The sequence below is a fragment of the Cornus florida genome, unplaced genomic scaffold, assembly GCF_030987335.1.
Source record: "Cornus florida cultivar Cherokee Brave unplaced genomic scaffold, ASM3098733v1 CherokeeBrave_3.0.0_Hap2_Chr09, whole genome shotgun sequence".
In the NCBI taxonomy this organism is placed as follows: Eukaryota; Viridiplantae; Streptophyta; class Magnoliopsida; order Cornales; family Cornaceae; genus Cornus; species Cornus florida.
The window spans coordinates 89,687,668-89,703,924 of record NW_026775579.1 but is presented as its reverse complement, the minus strand read 5'-3'; the positions used below and the strand labels follow the sequence as shown (position 1 = coordinate 89,703,924).

The following is a 16,257-nucleotide window of genomic DNA, read 5'->3' as shown; positions in this document are numbered from 1 at the left end:
CATTTAGTAAGTAGTGACCAAACAAATTAAGGAGACATTTGCAGGTCCGTTTAAAACCTCCTCCAATGGCATTTTCAGCTTTTGGCTTCGAATTTGATGGCCTCTGCTGCAACCCTCATCATCACTAGTCCTCTTATCTCTTCCTTTCTCTGACCCCAAATCCAGCTCTATATCATTACTATATATCTCTCTCTCTGGTCAGTCACTTCCTCATCTCTATCTCTATAATTTACTGAGATTTGTGGGTTCACTTTGCTTTCATGCATTAATTTAGGGTTTTTTTTTTCTCACTTTTTTTTCAATTGATATGATTTGAGCTAGACTCTTCTTGTCTCTTTGGTCTTGCTAGATCTGACTGGCTCACAACCCACATGGAGAGACACAGTTTCAGCACAAACTTGAAAGGCCGTGGTTTGTGTAAGAAGAATAAAGACTCATGGGAGTGTAATGGAAACAGTGCTACACATGGAGGAGGAGATCTGCAGCTTGGAGATCAGTTTTCGTGGCCTCCAAGATCTTACACTTGTAGCTTCTGCAAAAGGGAATTCAGATCTGCTCAATCTCTAGGTGGACACATGAATGTTCACAGGAGAGATAGAGCCAGGTTGAGACAGTACTCACCACCAAGGGATATTGGTCATCAGTACCCTCTTCTTAATCTCAACCTTAACCTTCAACCTAACACTAACCCTAACCCTAACCCTAATTTCTCATCTTCATCACAATCATCATCTCCACCAACAAGGTTCCCTTCATTCACCTCCACATTACCACCCTTGGTGTCTCCCTCTCATTCTACTCTCTCTCCACCTTCTTTTGCTTCTCCAAGTTATCAAAACAAGAAATGGGGTATGGACAGTGCCCCGGTACTTGAGCTCTTGAGCAAGAAGGGGTCAGATTTAACGAAGACAAAGACTGCGAAAGCCCTTTTCGTGGTCCGGGAATTTGATGGTTTTACAGAAGAAGATGGATGCAATGTTTTGAATAAGACAGAGAGTCATGTTAGGTTGGATTTGGAGATCGGAGTGCTCGACGATTGCAAGGATGAATTGGATTTGGAGCTTCGACTTGGGTACTCTTAGTTGAACTTCTAATTTGCTGCTCTTTAGACACTAGCCTTTTCAATATTTTGCCTTTTTTTTTTTTTTGGCCTAATTGCATCACCTCTATTCTGATCAGTATAAGTTAGCAGCTTTCATATTTTTAACTAGAAGATGAAATATGAAGAAGCATAGAAATGTTAAGTGATACTTCCATGTAAGATCAAGTATGATCATAGCTACCTGTAGTATCTCATCCCTATGAACTACTAATTATTTGCTTTATGAAGTTTTTCAACAACAACAACAACAAAAATAGTATCCAAAAATTTGGTGTCCTTTCCATCATGATCATGAGTTGCTTTGAAGTTTTGACTGCATTATATAAGTGCAATATTATATATATATATATATATATATATATATATATATATATATATGAAGGGAGGGAGGGAGAGAGAGAGTTTTTCTTTTACATGTAACTGTAATTTTTTCTTCCTAATTTCCCATAATTATTATTGTTTTGGTTTTGTGGTGTTTGTTAGGTAAACAATAACTTTGCAACACGAATGGGCTCCGTTTGTTTGGATGTAAAAAAAATTTAAATATATATATATTGTTGTTTGGTTGTCGTAAAATATTTACAAAGAAAAATAAATATTAAAATCTACCAAAAATAACTTACTCATAATTTTTTGACAAGTTCTCAACCTCAACCTCAAGCTATATCTTTGCCAAACACCTAAAAATAAAAATAAAAAAATATTTTATCTGAAAAAGAAAAATATTTACGTCGAAACAACCGGAGCCTAAGTTCATTTCTTTAAGTAGAAGAACTAATTTTGATCCAGTGGATGGTGGTCTCTTGTGATTATCTAATCAAAAACCAATATTGTTCTTGTTGATCAGTACTCTGGAAGAAGTATATGAGAAAGATAGAGAAACAGTAAGTAAGAAGAGGAAGAAATAAATTGTTTATTACGTACAAGGCCAAATCGTGTTCTTCTCTAACCTACCAATTTTATTAGCAAGACGTCAACCAAATTAAAAGGTGACAAGCTAGCAACATGATAGATGTCTACCATTCTCATAAACATAATATATATACACACACACACATTATATCTGTTTGTACATTTAAGCTATTCATTTTAAATGGTGGATTTTATTATCTGGACCATGATTGAAGTATGGAACCATTTTTTCTGTTTGAATCATTGAAAATTTTCTGATCCATAAAATAGACTTCTGTATATAAAATCCAAATTTCGACACTTGTATGGTAGCATTTTGCTTAGACTAAATTCTAAGAACAAAAATGACGTCCCAAAAACTTGTAAAAATGAAATGAAATATAAATTTGCCTTCACAATGATATCTTCTAAAAGATAACAAATGTATTAATTATACAACTAAATAGGAAGTGATGATCGAGATGATATAATTATAATATATTAATATATATGAGAAGATGTGTGTGTGTGTATATAGTGATATACACAAAGTTATTGGTTGAAATGTGAATGATTTTGAAGATGTTGTTTATGTGGGTCATTGGATGCTTTCCCTAAAACTTGATAGTTTGCATGTTCCCGACAATGTCTGGGTATGATGGCTTTACCTTAAATAGAATGTGATATTTTGGTCAGTTCAAAGCATTACAGGAAACTGAGAGACCCCATTTGTTTCCCAAAATAGTAATCAGGACACTCACATGCTTATAAATTCACCCCCACTCCATCCCTCTTTCGTCCTTACATTTTGTATATTAGTCAACTTGTCACATATATATGGATCCTAGCTTGTTTTTTTCTAATGAATAGGGCACCCCTCTCAAGATTAATATTAATAGTTGAAAGCTAATGTTGCCCTTTCTTCTCTACCATTCATTTTCAGTTTCAGAAACAAAGAAAATGAATTATGAGGCTGAGATGTGACGCAACTGTAAGATTGTTTTATTGTAGCATAAAAGTTACGAACTCAAATCAAGAAAACAGTTTGTCTCTTCTCACGTACGCATAGGTAAACTTGCATATATCTGACTCTCCCTAACCTAACCCTTGAAAGGAAGAAAAGAAATCATACAACCCACACAACAAAATCAATTGGTGTCTTGGCTTACATTTGCTTCTATTATTGAATATCTCAAGAATAAAATGAAAGTGAAAGAAAAAGAATGCCTTTCCAACAGGCCCAATATATTGATGGGCCACCAAAAGTGCAGTCCATGGAGGGGAAAAAAATGCAATCCCACACCTACAAAATGTACGAACTTATTTTTTGACATATCGTAATGCAAAATATACATATAGACACACTTTTATCTAATCTAAAAAGCATGTCATTCTTTTTCATTTTAAGGTATTTCAAAATGAGAGAAGATGAACAAGAAAAGGGCATGTTAAGAATGAGAGTGGAGAGGAATAAGAAAAAGAGATCTTTTTTATTCTTACTATACATATTGTACTAGTTCATAAAAAACAATTTTTCATTTTTAATGAAAATTTTTTAAAAAAATAATATAAATAAATAAATAAAAACAGAGACAATATATATATAGATATATATATATATATATATATATATATATATATATATATATATCCACTCTCTTGCTCTCTTTCTGTCAAATGAATAATTGAAAATGCAACTGTATATCCTAAAAGAGCCCAAATTCTTGGCAAAGCCCAACTTACCTGATCTAGATTGGATTTCATACCCATTGTCGGTGAGAGAGGCCCTTGTTTTTTTATGGGTGTTCTCAGTTCTGTTTTGTAGTCTTTTGCCTTGTTTTTGGCGCCAAAAACAACAATAATAATAATACCTTTAAAATTTAGCACCTGGCCGATTAAATTAATAATTATTGTTACAACATCGTTATCTGATCTTTCTAAAACAATAATATTGTTCTCCAACATATTAAAAAACAATATTGGGCCTGTAAATTAAATCCTTGGACCAGGTAAATCTTCTCAATGAAAAAAAATAAAATAAAATAAAATGAGCTATACTAAACACTACTATTATTTAAAGGGCCAATACAGAAAAATTAGATTGCTTTAGATTTGTTGCTAAGTTGTGTCACAAGCCATACACATTTCAACATGGGGTGTACATACATGCATGTGGATGTATATAGTCTGATCATCCTGTGGTGTGGAGTCATTGATGGGACCCAAAACCAGCTTTATCTTAAACCTCAACCATCATGTCCTAAAGTCTAAACACGATGAAGTAACATGACAGAGGTCTTGTGTGATCTTTGACTTTCTCCACACCAATTATACTTTATGTCCCCAAAATCATAAGCATTTGCTGGATATAGGTAGATTTTTGCAACATCCTATGGTGGACTGGTCACCCTTCGTTTTAATTCCCAAAACAGAAAAGGATGTTTGCTTAAACTTTAGTATTCATCGAGGACCCATAAAATTTGGAATATATAAGAAATCCCCGTCTTAAGTTTCCTTAATATCAACAATATTCGTTATCATCTATTATTCCGTTTTTGGCGAAAACAAGTTTTATTATGTTAAACTAGAACGGAACAAGAAAGTCACACACATATTTCACAAATTACCCACTACGAAACTCGAACCCTTCACGACCTCACAACTCTCACACACACATATCACAAACTACCCACTACTGAATTCTAATTCCTCACCTCTTCTATAACATCAGTACTATTAATTAATCGTATTTTATAACATAAGAATATAACTATTTCAAGACGCGATATCATTATGTGTTAATATTTAATTATTAAGTGATATTATATCCTGGTTATTTATGAAAAGTTTCTTCTCGGACTTAATGGCCCTTGGCAAGTCTTTTCACAGGTCTTCTACTCTTCTCTTAATGTGTAATTTAAGGTGGGTTTTGGACTAGTAAGCAGCAGACAGATGGCCCAAATAGTAAGCGCACAATAAATTTCAACCAGGAGAACAAACTTTTGCTAGAATCTAGCACAAAATGAATGATTATTCCTAGACATTAGTCAATGTTTATTAAAAAACCTTATTAATCTTTTGATACATGCATGTTTGAAAAAAGAAAGCAGCACTTGAAACATGAACCATATAACAATTCAACATTTGACAATAGATTTTAACTTTTCTTCTGTATATATGGTTTAAGTTCATGAACCTTCCTGACAAGAAAAGTATTCATGAACCTTCCTCGATTAACACCATCATTCGACCCATATTAAATAATTTATATAATTGTGTCCTTGCTTTGATGAGACTTTTATTTCATGCACATCCACATATTGTGAGGATATAGTAAAAAACAGAATTCGTTTACATTAAGATTCATTCCCCTTGCAATTTCTTTTTAAGCAATTGAGAGCACACTTGGAAAAGGACAGAGACCTTCTTGTATAGACAAATTATTAATTTGTCTTGTATAGACAACATCAGCGCAACGCAACATACAGGAAAAATTATTACATTTTGGATGAGTGGTTTCGGTTAATCACATACTGTCATGCAATTTAAAAGTTAAATATAATATATATATTTTTAATTAAGTGATAATTTATGATTGACAGGGATTAATGGTGGTCCTCAATAATCGTTAATTTATTTCTAAAGTTTTTCAATCGTTAGGTCATCCATTAGATAGATTCCGCCATAACATTTAATGATTGAGAACTGCGGAGTACTGTACTCCCGAGATATTTTAGAATTTTTCGACACTTGAGATGTTTTACAATACCTATGGGGTATTTTAGAAATTTCCTTAAAACCTAAGTAAAAAAAATTAAATAAAGCTGGCATAAAGTTGGAGAAATTTTTACATGGTTTGAGATTACATGATCCGAGCCAATCAAAATTTAACACGCAACTATATCGGGTTGTGATTGATTGAAATCGTGTAATGCCGAAAGTGTTGGGATTTATATGCCCTGGCATAACAAATTCCTGTTTAGATTAAAGTGATATATGTTCCTAACGTTTCTGAAATATTTATGTTTTGTACAATTGGTGAATTTAACGTATTATGTTTCAATTCATTATAGAATTAATAGTGTCCTCTTGATTATAAGAGATATTTATATATGTATGTGATGACGATCAATACATGAATATAAATAGTAATCATAAATTGTTCATAGTCGATAATTATGAATTGAATCATAATTAATTAAGACTTGAACTAAATCCGCATTAGATTGAGCTATATTGCGAGAGCCATCGTATGCAATTGCTCCCTATCACCGTCATAGTATTTGACTCTTAAGCATGAGAAAAGTATAGACTCTTTTATTAATTAATAATTACTTTGATTTGTTCAGCGGATTCTTCGGAATCCTTAGATCGACACTTTGGGTAGTTATGTAATTAATAGTTAGAGGGTTATATTTTCAATATTTGCATCATTATTATTTGTATTTATTTTGTATTGATTATGATTGATCACAAAGTAAATTCGAAGGCCTTCGTGTGTTTTTAGACAAAATGATTTATTATATATTTATTTATTTAAATTATTATTTGTGTCAAACAAATGTTTTATTGTGATCGAGCCAGAAATAATCAATGGTATCAAAACAAATATATTAATTAAGTAGTCGGATTGATGGCTTTATTTATCGAATAACTAATTATGCATAGAGGGAGCAAAGTGCAATATTGACTTATAGGTTTTTTATTATATAATTGGAGTTCAATTAATTTCTTTTAGTGGAGTAGAAATTAATTTATGAATTGATTGAATTGGGTCCATGGACCGGGCCAATTATTAATTCATTGTAGCCAATAAAATAATAAGCCCAAAGGATTCTCACTCATAGCCCAACTTGATATTGGAATCATATTAGATTTGAGACATGTGAATTAGAGATTGAGAAGGATTTGTTGTTTCCTTTTCTTTATTTTTATGTTGCCTATAAATATGCATGGTCTATGTATATTTTAGGTGTGATTTTTAAGAAAAGAAAATGAATATATTTTCTCTCTCTAGAAAATTAAGGTTTATATTCTCATCTAATGGAGACTCCCACAAGTCTAGTTTTCTAAGGTCATTCATGAAGACATATGAGTGATTCCTAAAGGCAAAATAATTACCAAGAAGATGGAAATCCAAGGAGAAGGTATCGTGCTAAGGGATCTACAATAAGTGAGAACATTCACTTTAGAGGAAAGTTTTAAAGGTTTACTTAGACCTTTGATGTAAGTATTTAATCTGTTAATTAAATGATACATCATATTTTATTTTTGCATAAAACTTGTCTCTATATGATGAATCAAGATCTATGAATCAAAATCCCTTGAAAAGTTTTTAAAATTAGCACGTTTCCCAACAGTGGTATCAGAGCATGGTTTAATTCATTATTAGAGATCATGTTTTTATCAAAATCATCATCATGGATCCAAATTATATATATATTGATATATGTTGATGTATAATTTAATATATTAATACATGATAATGTTTGTATAATTGTGAATGGATGATGATGAATGTTTGGGCCATGGATGAAACTTATAGGTTATTGGAATGTAATTTTATCTTTGGATGAATGTAATTAAGGCTTTGATTTAGCCGTTTGAAAGTTCAATGATGTAATTTAATTTTTTCCATTGTATTTTAAATTGTAAATATTTTTAAAGCCATGTAATCATCGTCAAAGGATGCTATGAAGCTTCAAGAAGGTTCAAGAGGGTTAAATTAGGCTTCAGGAATTTTCTGCGATTTTTTAGAAATTTTCTGGAATTTTTCTAGATTTTTTAGAGCCTAAATTTAATTTTTTTGGATTTTTTTATTATTTTCGGCGATTTTCCGGCGACCGGAGTGCCGCCGGCAGTGACTGCAGTGCCGGAGGGATCTAGGAGGATCCAGTGCTGCGAGGTACACCTTAGTACCGTGCGCATGGATCCACAGCGGTTGGATCGGAGAGAAGAATCAGGTGCAGCGCACCTTGCATGCAACTGGCGCGTAAGGCACACCCACGCGCCAGGTCAGCCACTTACTGGCGCGTGCTCCCAGCCAGAAGCTTCCACGCGCGCGTGCAGGCACGTGGAAGTGCGTCCTTGCGCGTGGGGGCGAGTGCCACGCGCTGATGCACCTCCCAGGCACGTGTAAACGCGTGCAGGGTCCTCCGGTTGAATACCAAGCACTGTTTTTGCTTCTTGTAGCGCGTTCAAGCTCCCTAGAGGTGTTGACAAGCCGTTAGTGGTCGTCAGAACAACTAAAATAGTATTTAAATGTTAAAAGCTGATTCCATTGGCCATTTAATTTGCTTTTGTCTGTTGTTTATTGATGCATGTGATGCATGGGATAGATAATTGTTGATTAATTATTATTCATGTATTGGATCCATGATATTTAATTAAATGACTTGATTTATATTAGTTAAATTATGAAAATTAATTGGATTTGATTATTAATTAATTAGAGGGCACTTATTGGGAAACGAAAAATTATTTTTGTAAATTATTTTTGAAGTGTGCCTCAAATTAAATATTAGTGAATCATTTAAGTTCAAATATTTTCTAAATTTAATTGGATTAAAATCTAGACGTTTTGCATGCATTATATCATGTAAATGAATAAAATGAAAACCCTAATTATGAATGATTAAAAATTGAGTGGGAGCGGAGATTTTTATACATTGCCCTATGGTCTTCGTTATTAACACCATTGTAATTAAATCTTCAAAAATAAAGCCCCACGCATGATTTGAAGAGTCTTAATATTACAATAATGGTTATCTCATAAAAATAATAATATTAAATATTCATTGTGATTAGATCTTTAAAAATAAGGCCATACGCATGATTTAAAGAGTTTAGATTATAATGACAAGATATTTAATATTTTATTTTTCATTAGAGCTTTAATAACGTTATACACTCAATCTAAAATCAATAGTGTTAGCTCCCCAACGGAGTGGTCTACACTAAGTGATTTTAGAAAGGCTAAACATAATCGGGAATCATTTCATATAGATAAACAAGGCATTGTCTTAAGAGATATGGAGATGTTGCCCGCCAATAGCAATAATTAACTTCGCCAACCGAATAAGTTATTGACGTATTGGTTATCCGATTTTTCATGCAATGGTTAAGGGACCCACATACTATTTTAATGGAAGTGATCGCCTAATAGTAAATGAATCTCAACAATAGTAATAATGAACTCCTCCAACAGGATAAGTTATTGACATATTGATTGGTTGATTTATTATGCTACAGAGTTGAGGGACCCGCATTAATTAAAAAGGATTGTTCACCAATAATGATAATGATCTCTTATTCGATTGAGATTTATTATATTATGTGATTAACAAACTCATTTTAATTTTAAATATGCTTAACAATATTAATAATTCACCTTGCATATTGTATGAATGCATTTATATTCAGATTAATTATGTATAATCCAGTTTATCTGCTTGCTTACATATTCAATGTAACTGGACCTCATTAATATTGACTGGGAAAGGAACTTAGATATTTTATTCACAACGTAAGGGTACAAATGTATTTACTACTTCTAAACCTAATCCTTTTTACTTTAAGATACCCAAGAGAATATTAATGCTTTGAATAAGTGAAATAAGGCCAATGATATGACTTGGTGCAATATTCTAGAGTTTACCTCGAATACGTTCCAAAGCTAACATTTGCATTATTTTATTTTCTTCAAGTATCATGTTAAATGTCAATGAGATGTTTTGGTGAGATTAGATAGAGCATATGCCTAAGTATTGTGTCAAATTTAAATATCATCAAGATAGCCTGAGGAACTCCAGTTTTGATATCGGATTTTTAAAAATGATTGTTTATTATTTAAAAATTGAACTGGAGGTCAATAGGGCTGATTTGAATGGTAAGTTATTGACATGATTATTGCCTTGTTACCAAACTGGTTCAGTTTTTTAGAGTGAACTAAATAAGGAATCAGTTTGAGTTCACACTCGCTGAAATTCTTATAGAATTGGTAACAGATGAAGGGATAATCAAAAGTATAGGTGTTCCTATTAATCTAACATAGTCTATACCATCTTTTTCTAGGCCCAAGTGGAAGGGCAAAGTATAGAAGAAGGATGAGAATAGGACTAGGCTAGCACAAAACATGGGTATTCAAAAAGGTTAAAGGGAATAAGGCAGTGTATGTTGAGGGCAAAGAAAACTGTTTCTTTTGTCGCTAACTATGACACTCAAGGACGAACTGTCTAAGCAATGACGTGGCATAGGAAAATATATATTTAATCATTGAGCCATGTTATGTGGTTGTATCTATTAATTCCTAATGGATAGATTCTGGAGCCACTAAACATGTTTGCAATTCGTTGCAAGGATTTCAGGAATCCAGAAGCCTCGATGATATGGAATATATTTGTACTTAATCGATGACAAGGTTGTAGCTAAGTCAGTGGGAGTATTACATCTGAAATTAGAGAGTATGAGGATATTAGTATTAGAGAACTATCTTTATGCACAGATTTAAGACGTTATCTAATTCTTGTTTCACTTATAGTTTATAAAAACTGGATTGTTATTTAATAAAACTGGTTTTATAAAATTGAATAGATATGCGATTGCTTCTGGTGCATTGAAAGATGGTTAATGTACTATAATCACAAACTCTTAAGATTTGCAGGATGTAGAAACTAATGTTGCATCTTCTAGATTGAATGTTAAAAGAAAATTTGTTATTCCTGACTTATTGTATTTTTAGTGTCTATTATTGGGTTGTAATCAATCAAAATGAGATTCAAAGATTGGTCAAAGAAGATTTATTACCTAGTGAGGCACAGGAGCCTAATCCAAACTTGTGAATCATGTATTGAAGGATAGATAACTCTAAGGGCTTAATCAGCCAGATGAAATAGACATAAAGGACAATTGGAGTCGGTACACACTGACACGTGTGGTCTTATGAACATCTAAGCAAGATTACTCACGTTTTGGATATGTTTATCTGATGCAACACAAGTCTTCAACTCTTGGTATATTCTGAGAACGTCAAGACTGATGTGGAGCACAGATTAGATAAACTTATCAAGACACTTCGATCTGATCGAAGGTATGAGTATTTCTTGGGATAGTGCAAAGACTATATGGTCAATGAGGGTGTTGTGTACCAGTTTTTCGCAATTGACGCTAAATGCATTTAGGTGTCAAATAGGAATAACAGAATTCTACTTAACATGGTTAGATCTATGATCAGTTATGCCATATTACCTCTTTCATTTAAGAGTTTAGCGTTAATGACATCGATGCGCATTATGAACTGTATTCCATCTTAGTCTGTCTCAAGGATACCATTGAGCTGTGTTTTTGACTAAATCTTAGTTTGAATCACATGCACATATGGGGTAGTCTTGCACATGTGCGCTTGATATGGACAAGTATGTTGGAAACAGATCATACGCATGATAGATTTGATAGCTACTCTAAAAGTCACTAGGACGAATTATTTTATGATCTCAATGATAAAAGTTGATTGTTTACACTCACTGTTTATCTATAGGAGAATCATATTATGAATCACATACCTAGTAATATAGTATTAGAGAATATGGTATGAGTACCAGATGTACCACATATGAACACACTTAGTATAGAGATTTAGAATTATAGATGAATTCCCTATTGATGCGTTAGCATCATCTAGTACACAGATTCCTTCATCGGCACATTGATGTAGTGGGAGGATAATTATCCAATCCGACAGAATCATGTTTTTAAGTGAGACCGTTATGGACATCCCTGTTAAACATGAGTTGGACCTAGTAAGCTACACGGAAGCGTGAACCGATATGGATACAGATCGTTTTGGCGAGTTACTATGAAATCAGAGTTGGAATCTATGTATTCTAATAAATTCTGGGATGTTGTAGAACTTTCTAGTATGGTAATACCTATAAAAGACAAGTTAATCTACAAAAAGATACCAAAAGATTTCTTAGTGAATAAATCATGAATGAACAAGGGAATGTCATAATTTTTCTGATTCTATATATATTGATGACATCCTACTCATTTAAAATGATGTGGAAGTTTTGTCATCAATAAAGAGGTAGTTGTTCAATTACTTTTAAATGAAAAATTTTCAAGATATAAGCTATATTCTTAGGATCAAGCTTTTGCAAGATCAGGTTAAAAGAAAAATAGGCTTATCTTAATAATCCTACATTGATAAAGTTTTGACTAGGTTTGGTATGCATAACTCAAAGAATGAGTTCTTACTTTGTTGATATGGATTGCTCTCTCTAGTAAGTAGTTTTCCAAGACTAGCAGAGGAGATTGAGTAAATAAGACTGGAAATATATGCTTTAGCATATGGAAGTCTTATATATGCCATGGTCTATACCAAATAGGACATCCGCTACATAGTAGGGATAGTCAGAAGATATCAATCCAATCCTAGACTTGATAGCTGGTCTGTTGTGAAAAAATATCATTGAGTATCTAAGGAGGACCAAGTATATCATACTCATTTATGGATGTGATGATATGGTCCTAGTCAGGTATGCTAGTTCCGATTTTCAATTAGAAATAGTTACCATGAGGTTCATGACTTAGTGTATGTTCACTTAATGGAAGGGAAATCAGTTGGTAGATTGTTAAGCAGATTTCAACTGCTGACTCAAACCTGCAGGTGGAATACATTGTAGCCTTAAAGGCGGCAAAGGAAGCCTATTGGTTTGATCTCACTGATTTAGAGGTTGTGGAATATATTAGCCTACCTATTGAGCTATGTTGCGACAATAGTGCAGAAGTAGTCCAAACCAATGATCCAAGGTTCTATAGAGGAACAAGATACGCTGAGAGGAAGTATCATGTTCTACATGATATTGTCCAGCAAGAAAATGTACTTGTAGCTTGAACATTGCATTGGAACACAACTTTGTTGATCCATTATCAAAGGTGTCATTGATCAATAATTTTGATCATCATCTGGATAACATTGGAGTTAAGTGCAATTTAATTATCTATGAGGGCAAGTGGGAGTTGTTTGGATTAAAGTAACATATGTTTCTAACGTTTTCTGAAATATTTATGTTTTGTACAATTGGTGAATTCAATGTATTATGTTTCGATTCATTATAGAATTAATAGTGTCCTCTTGATTACAAGAGATATTTATATATGTATGTGATGGCGATCAATACATGAATATAAATAGTAATAATAAATTGTTCATATTATGGATGGAATCACAGTCGATAATAATAGTTGGAGAGTTATATTTTCAATATTTGCATCATTGCTACTTGTATTTATTTTGTATTGATTATGATTGATCACAAAGTAAATTCGAAGGCCTTCGTGTGTTTTTAGACAAAATGATTTATTATATATTTATTTATTTAAATTATTATTTTTGTCAAACAAATGTTTTATTGTGATTGAGCCAAAAATAATCAATAGTACCAAAATAAATATATTAATTAAGTAGTCGGATTGATAGTTTTATTTATCCGATAACTAATTATGCATAGAGGGGTTAAAGTGCAATATTGACTTATATGTTATTTATTATTTAATTGGAGTTCAATTAATTTCTTTTAGTGGAGTAGAAATTAATTTATGAATTGATTGAATTGGGTCTATGGACCGGGCCAATTATTAATTCATTGTAGCCAATAAAATAATAAGCTCAAAGGATTCTCACTAATAGCCCAACTTGATATTAGAATTATATTAGATTTGAGACATATGAATTAGAGATTGAGAAGGATTTATTGTTTCCTTTTCTTTATTTTTATGTTGCCTATAAATATGCATGGTCTATGTCAGTGACGGACCCAGAAAATTTGGTGAGGGGGGCGAATTTTTAATTTGTGGGTACAAAATTATATGATGGGTTCATTTTTGTAATTTTAATAGGGTTTTTTTTCATAAATTTTTTAAAAAAATTTAAGTATAAAATGAAAAAAAAAAAAATTCAGTGGGGCAAATTATAATTATAGTGGGGCATCTTCATAAATTATCAAAATTTGAAGTATAAAATGCTAAAAAAAAAGAATCCAGTGGGGGCGAATTGTAATTTTAGGGGGGCATTTTCATAAATTTTAAAAACATTAAGGTATAAAATGAAAATATTAAAAATTCAGGGGGGCAGATGCCCCCCCTAGTCCCCTGCTGGGTCCGTCCCTGGTCTATGTATATTTTAGATGTGATTTTTAGGAAAAGAAAAGGAATATATTTTCTCTCTCTAGAAAATTAGGGTTTATGTTCTCATCTAATGGAGGCTCCCACAAACTTAGTTTTCTAAGGTCATTCATGGAGGCATATGAGTGATTCCTAAAGGCAAAACAATTACCAAGAAGATGGAGATCCAAGGAGAAGGTATCGTGCTAAGGGATTTACAATAAGTGAGAACATTCACTTTAGATGAAAGTTTTTAAAGGTTTACTCAGACATTTAATGTAAATATACAATCTGTTAATTGAATGATACATCATATTTTATTTTTACATAAAAATTAAGATCTATAAATCAAAATCCCTCGAAAATTTTTTAAAATTAGCACGTTTCCAAACAGAAGATGCAATAATTTCTCCTCCAAGGGGCTCGGCATGGTATTGAATTTGAAAGGAGTTGCTGGTTCAACAATTGGTGCGTTAGTTGGTGTAGTGATGCTGGTGTAGGTGCCTGAGTACGGATTGGTTTTCCTCCATAATGCTTGGGCAGGGGTGGATTAGACATGGCAGCTATAATTTGCTGTCATATATAACCTAAATCTAATTGCTGTAATTAAAAAAATAAATCTAAAAGTGACCTGTGATTTCATACTTGCTACAATAACTATTATCAGTATACTAATTGCTACAAAAACAACTGGTTTTAGGTTCAAACACTAAATAAGATCACAACAATCATAGATTACAATGAGACATGTCCAGATTGTAAATGACAATTAATGCTTTTGTTGGCAAACTATCGAGATATATATAGTGCCATCACAACGACAATTTGGTAAAAGGCTTTGTGACAACTTAGTATAATTTTAATATGATTAAGGAATAAGGAGTAATTAGATGAAATATAAATGTTGTGTAACTTATTATTCGGTGTATGTTAAAAAAAAAAAAAAAAAAAAGGCTCTGTTATTCCTAGAATACTTCATCAAATTAACTAGTGACTTGTTTGGTATAACAGTATGGGATGTGATAACCGAAAGTTTGAAAAATGCTCATAAAATTAATGTGGGATTAAATTATTAAAAATAATTTTCAAAAGTTAAATATTAGAGGAGAAATAATTTATAATAAACCAGAACGGAAAAAGAGGCTCCATTTACATGGAATTAAGATAAGAACGACGATGAATTAGGTAAAGTAAAATTGATTGCATCACCAACGAGGGTTCCATTTACATCACTACATGAAATTTCATGTGACGGATGTACTAGGAGGAAAAGAGTAAGCAAATATGAAATTATTGGATTGAGTGGAAATTTCCAAGGTGACAAAGTTGATTTTTCATTAATTAAGGAAGAATAATGTGACAAAAGGTAGTTGATGTTGGAAAATGCGAAGACTAAAACAATGTGCAGTGTATTATTGTAGAGGAAATGCTGACTAAGATTAGGTTTAGAAAGCTAGGGCTCAACCCATCACATAAATTCTGAGTTTTGGGACATTATGCATCTTTTTCCTACCAGCTGTTTGGTGCCGCCCACTGGAATATGAACATATTTCTTCATTTTCAAAAGAGAATTCTAGTTAGATTTGAATATCTTTTCCAGATTTTAAAGAGCAATTGTTCTAATCCTCCAAATCTTATTTTCTGGACATAGAATGATTACATTAGAGTCAAGACATTAAATTATGTTTCTCTCCTTTTCTTTTTCTTTTCTTTTTTTAATTTTTTTTTTTTTTTTTTTTGGGCAGCCAGGCTGGGTGGTATTTCTTATTCCATGGAAAATTTTTGATTGAGCATACTTGAAAATGCAAGTTGATTATATAAAATGAGACTTGAAATTTAATTTGAAATAATAATAATAATAGAATAAAATCCTAACTATGCATTATATATAATCTAAAATTGTATTAATCGTTTCCTTTTTTTTTTTAGCACTAAATTAAACAAATGTTAGAAATGGATACACTCAAAATTTGACTTGTCAAATAATTTTGTTGCTCACCGATATCTTTTCTATCTTTCAATGGATGGTAAGGATACAAAATTTAAAAGGGCAATGTGTGACTGATGTGCCTGTTTCTTGCCTTTAGCTTTAGCTCTTTATC

At 32.3% G+C, this 16,257-nt stretch overlaps 1 protein-coding gene across 1 annotated transcript; it reads left to right on the top strand.

Moving 5' to 3' along the window:
- Positions 1-371: 371 nt before the first annotated feature.
- Positions 372-1,291, top strand: LOC132273122 (transcriptional regulator SUPERMAN-like). Its single transcript, XM_059774148.1, has one exon. The coding sequence runs from the start codon at positions 372-374 to the stop codon at positions 1,080-1,082; it is 711 nt and encodes a 236-aa protein (XP_059630131.1). The 3' UTR covers positions 1,083-1,291.
- Positions 1,292-16,257: the final 14,966 nt, after the last annotated feature.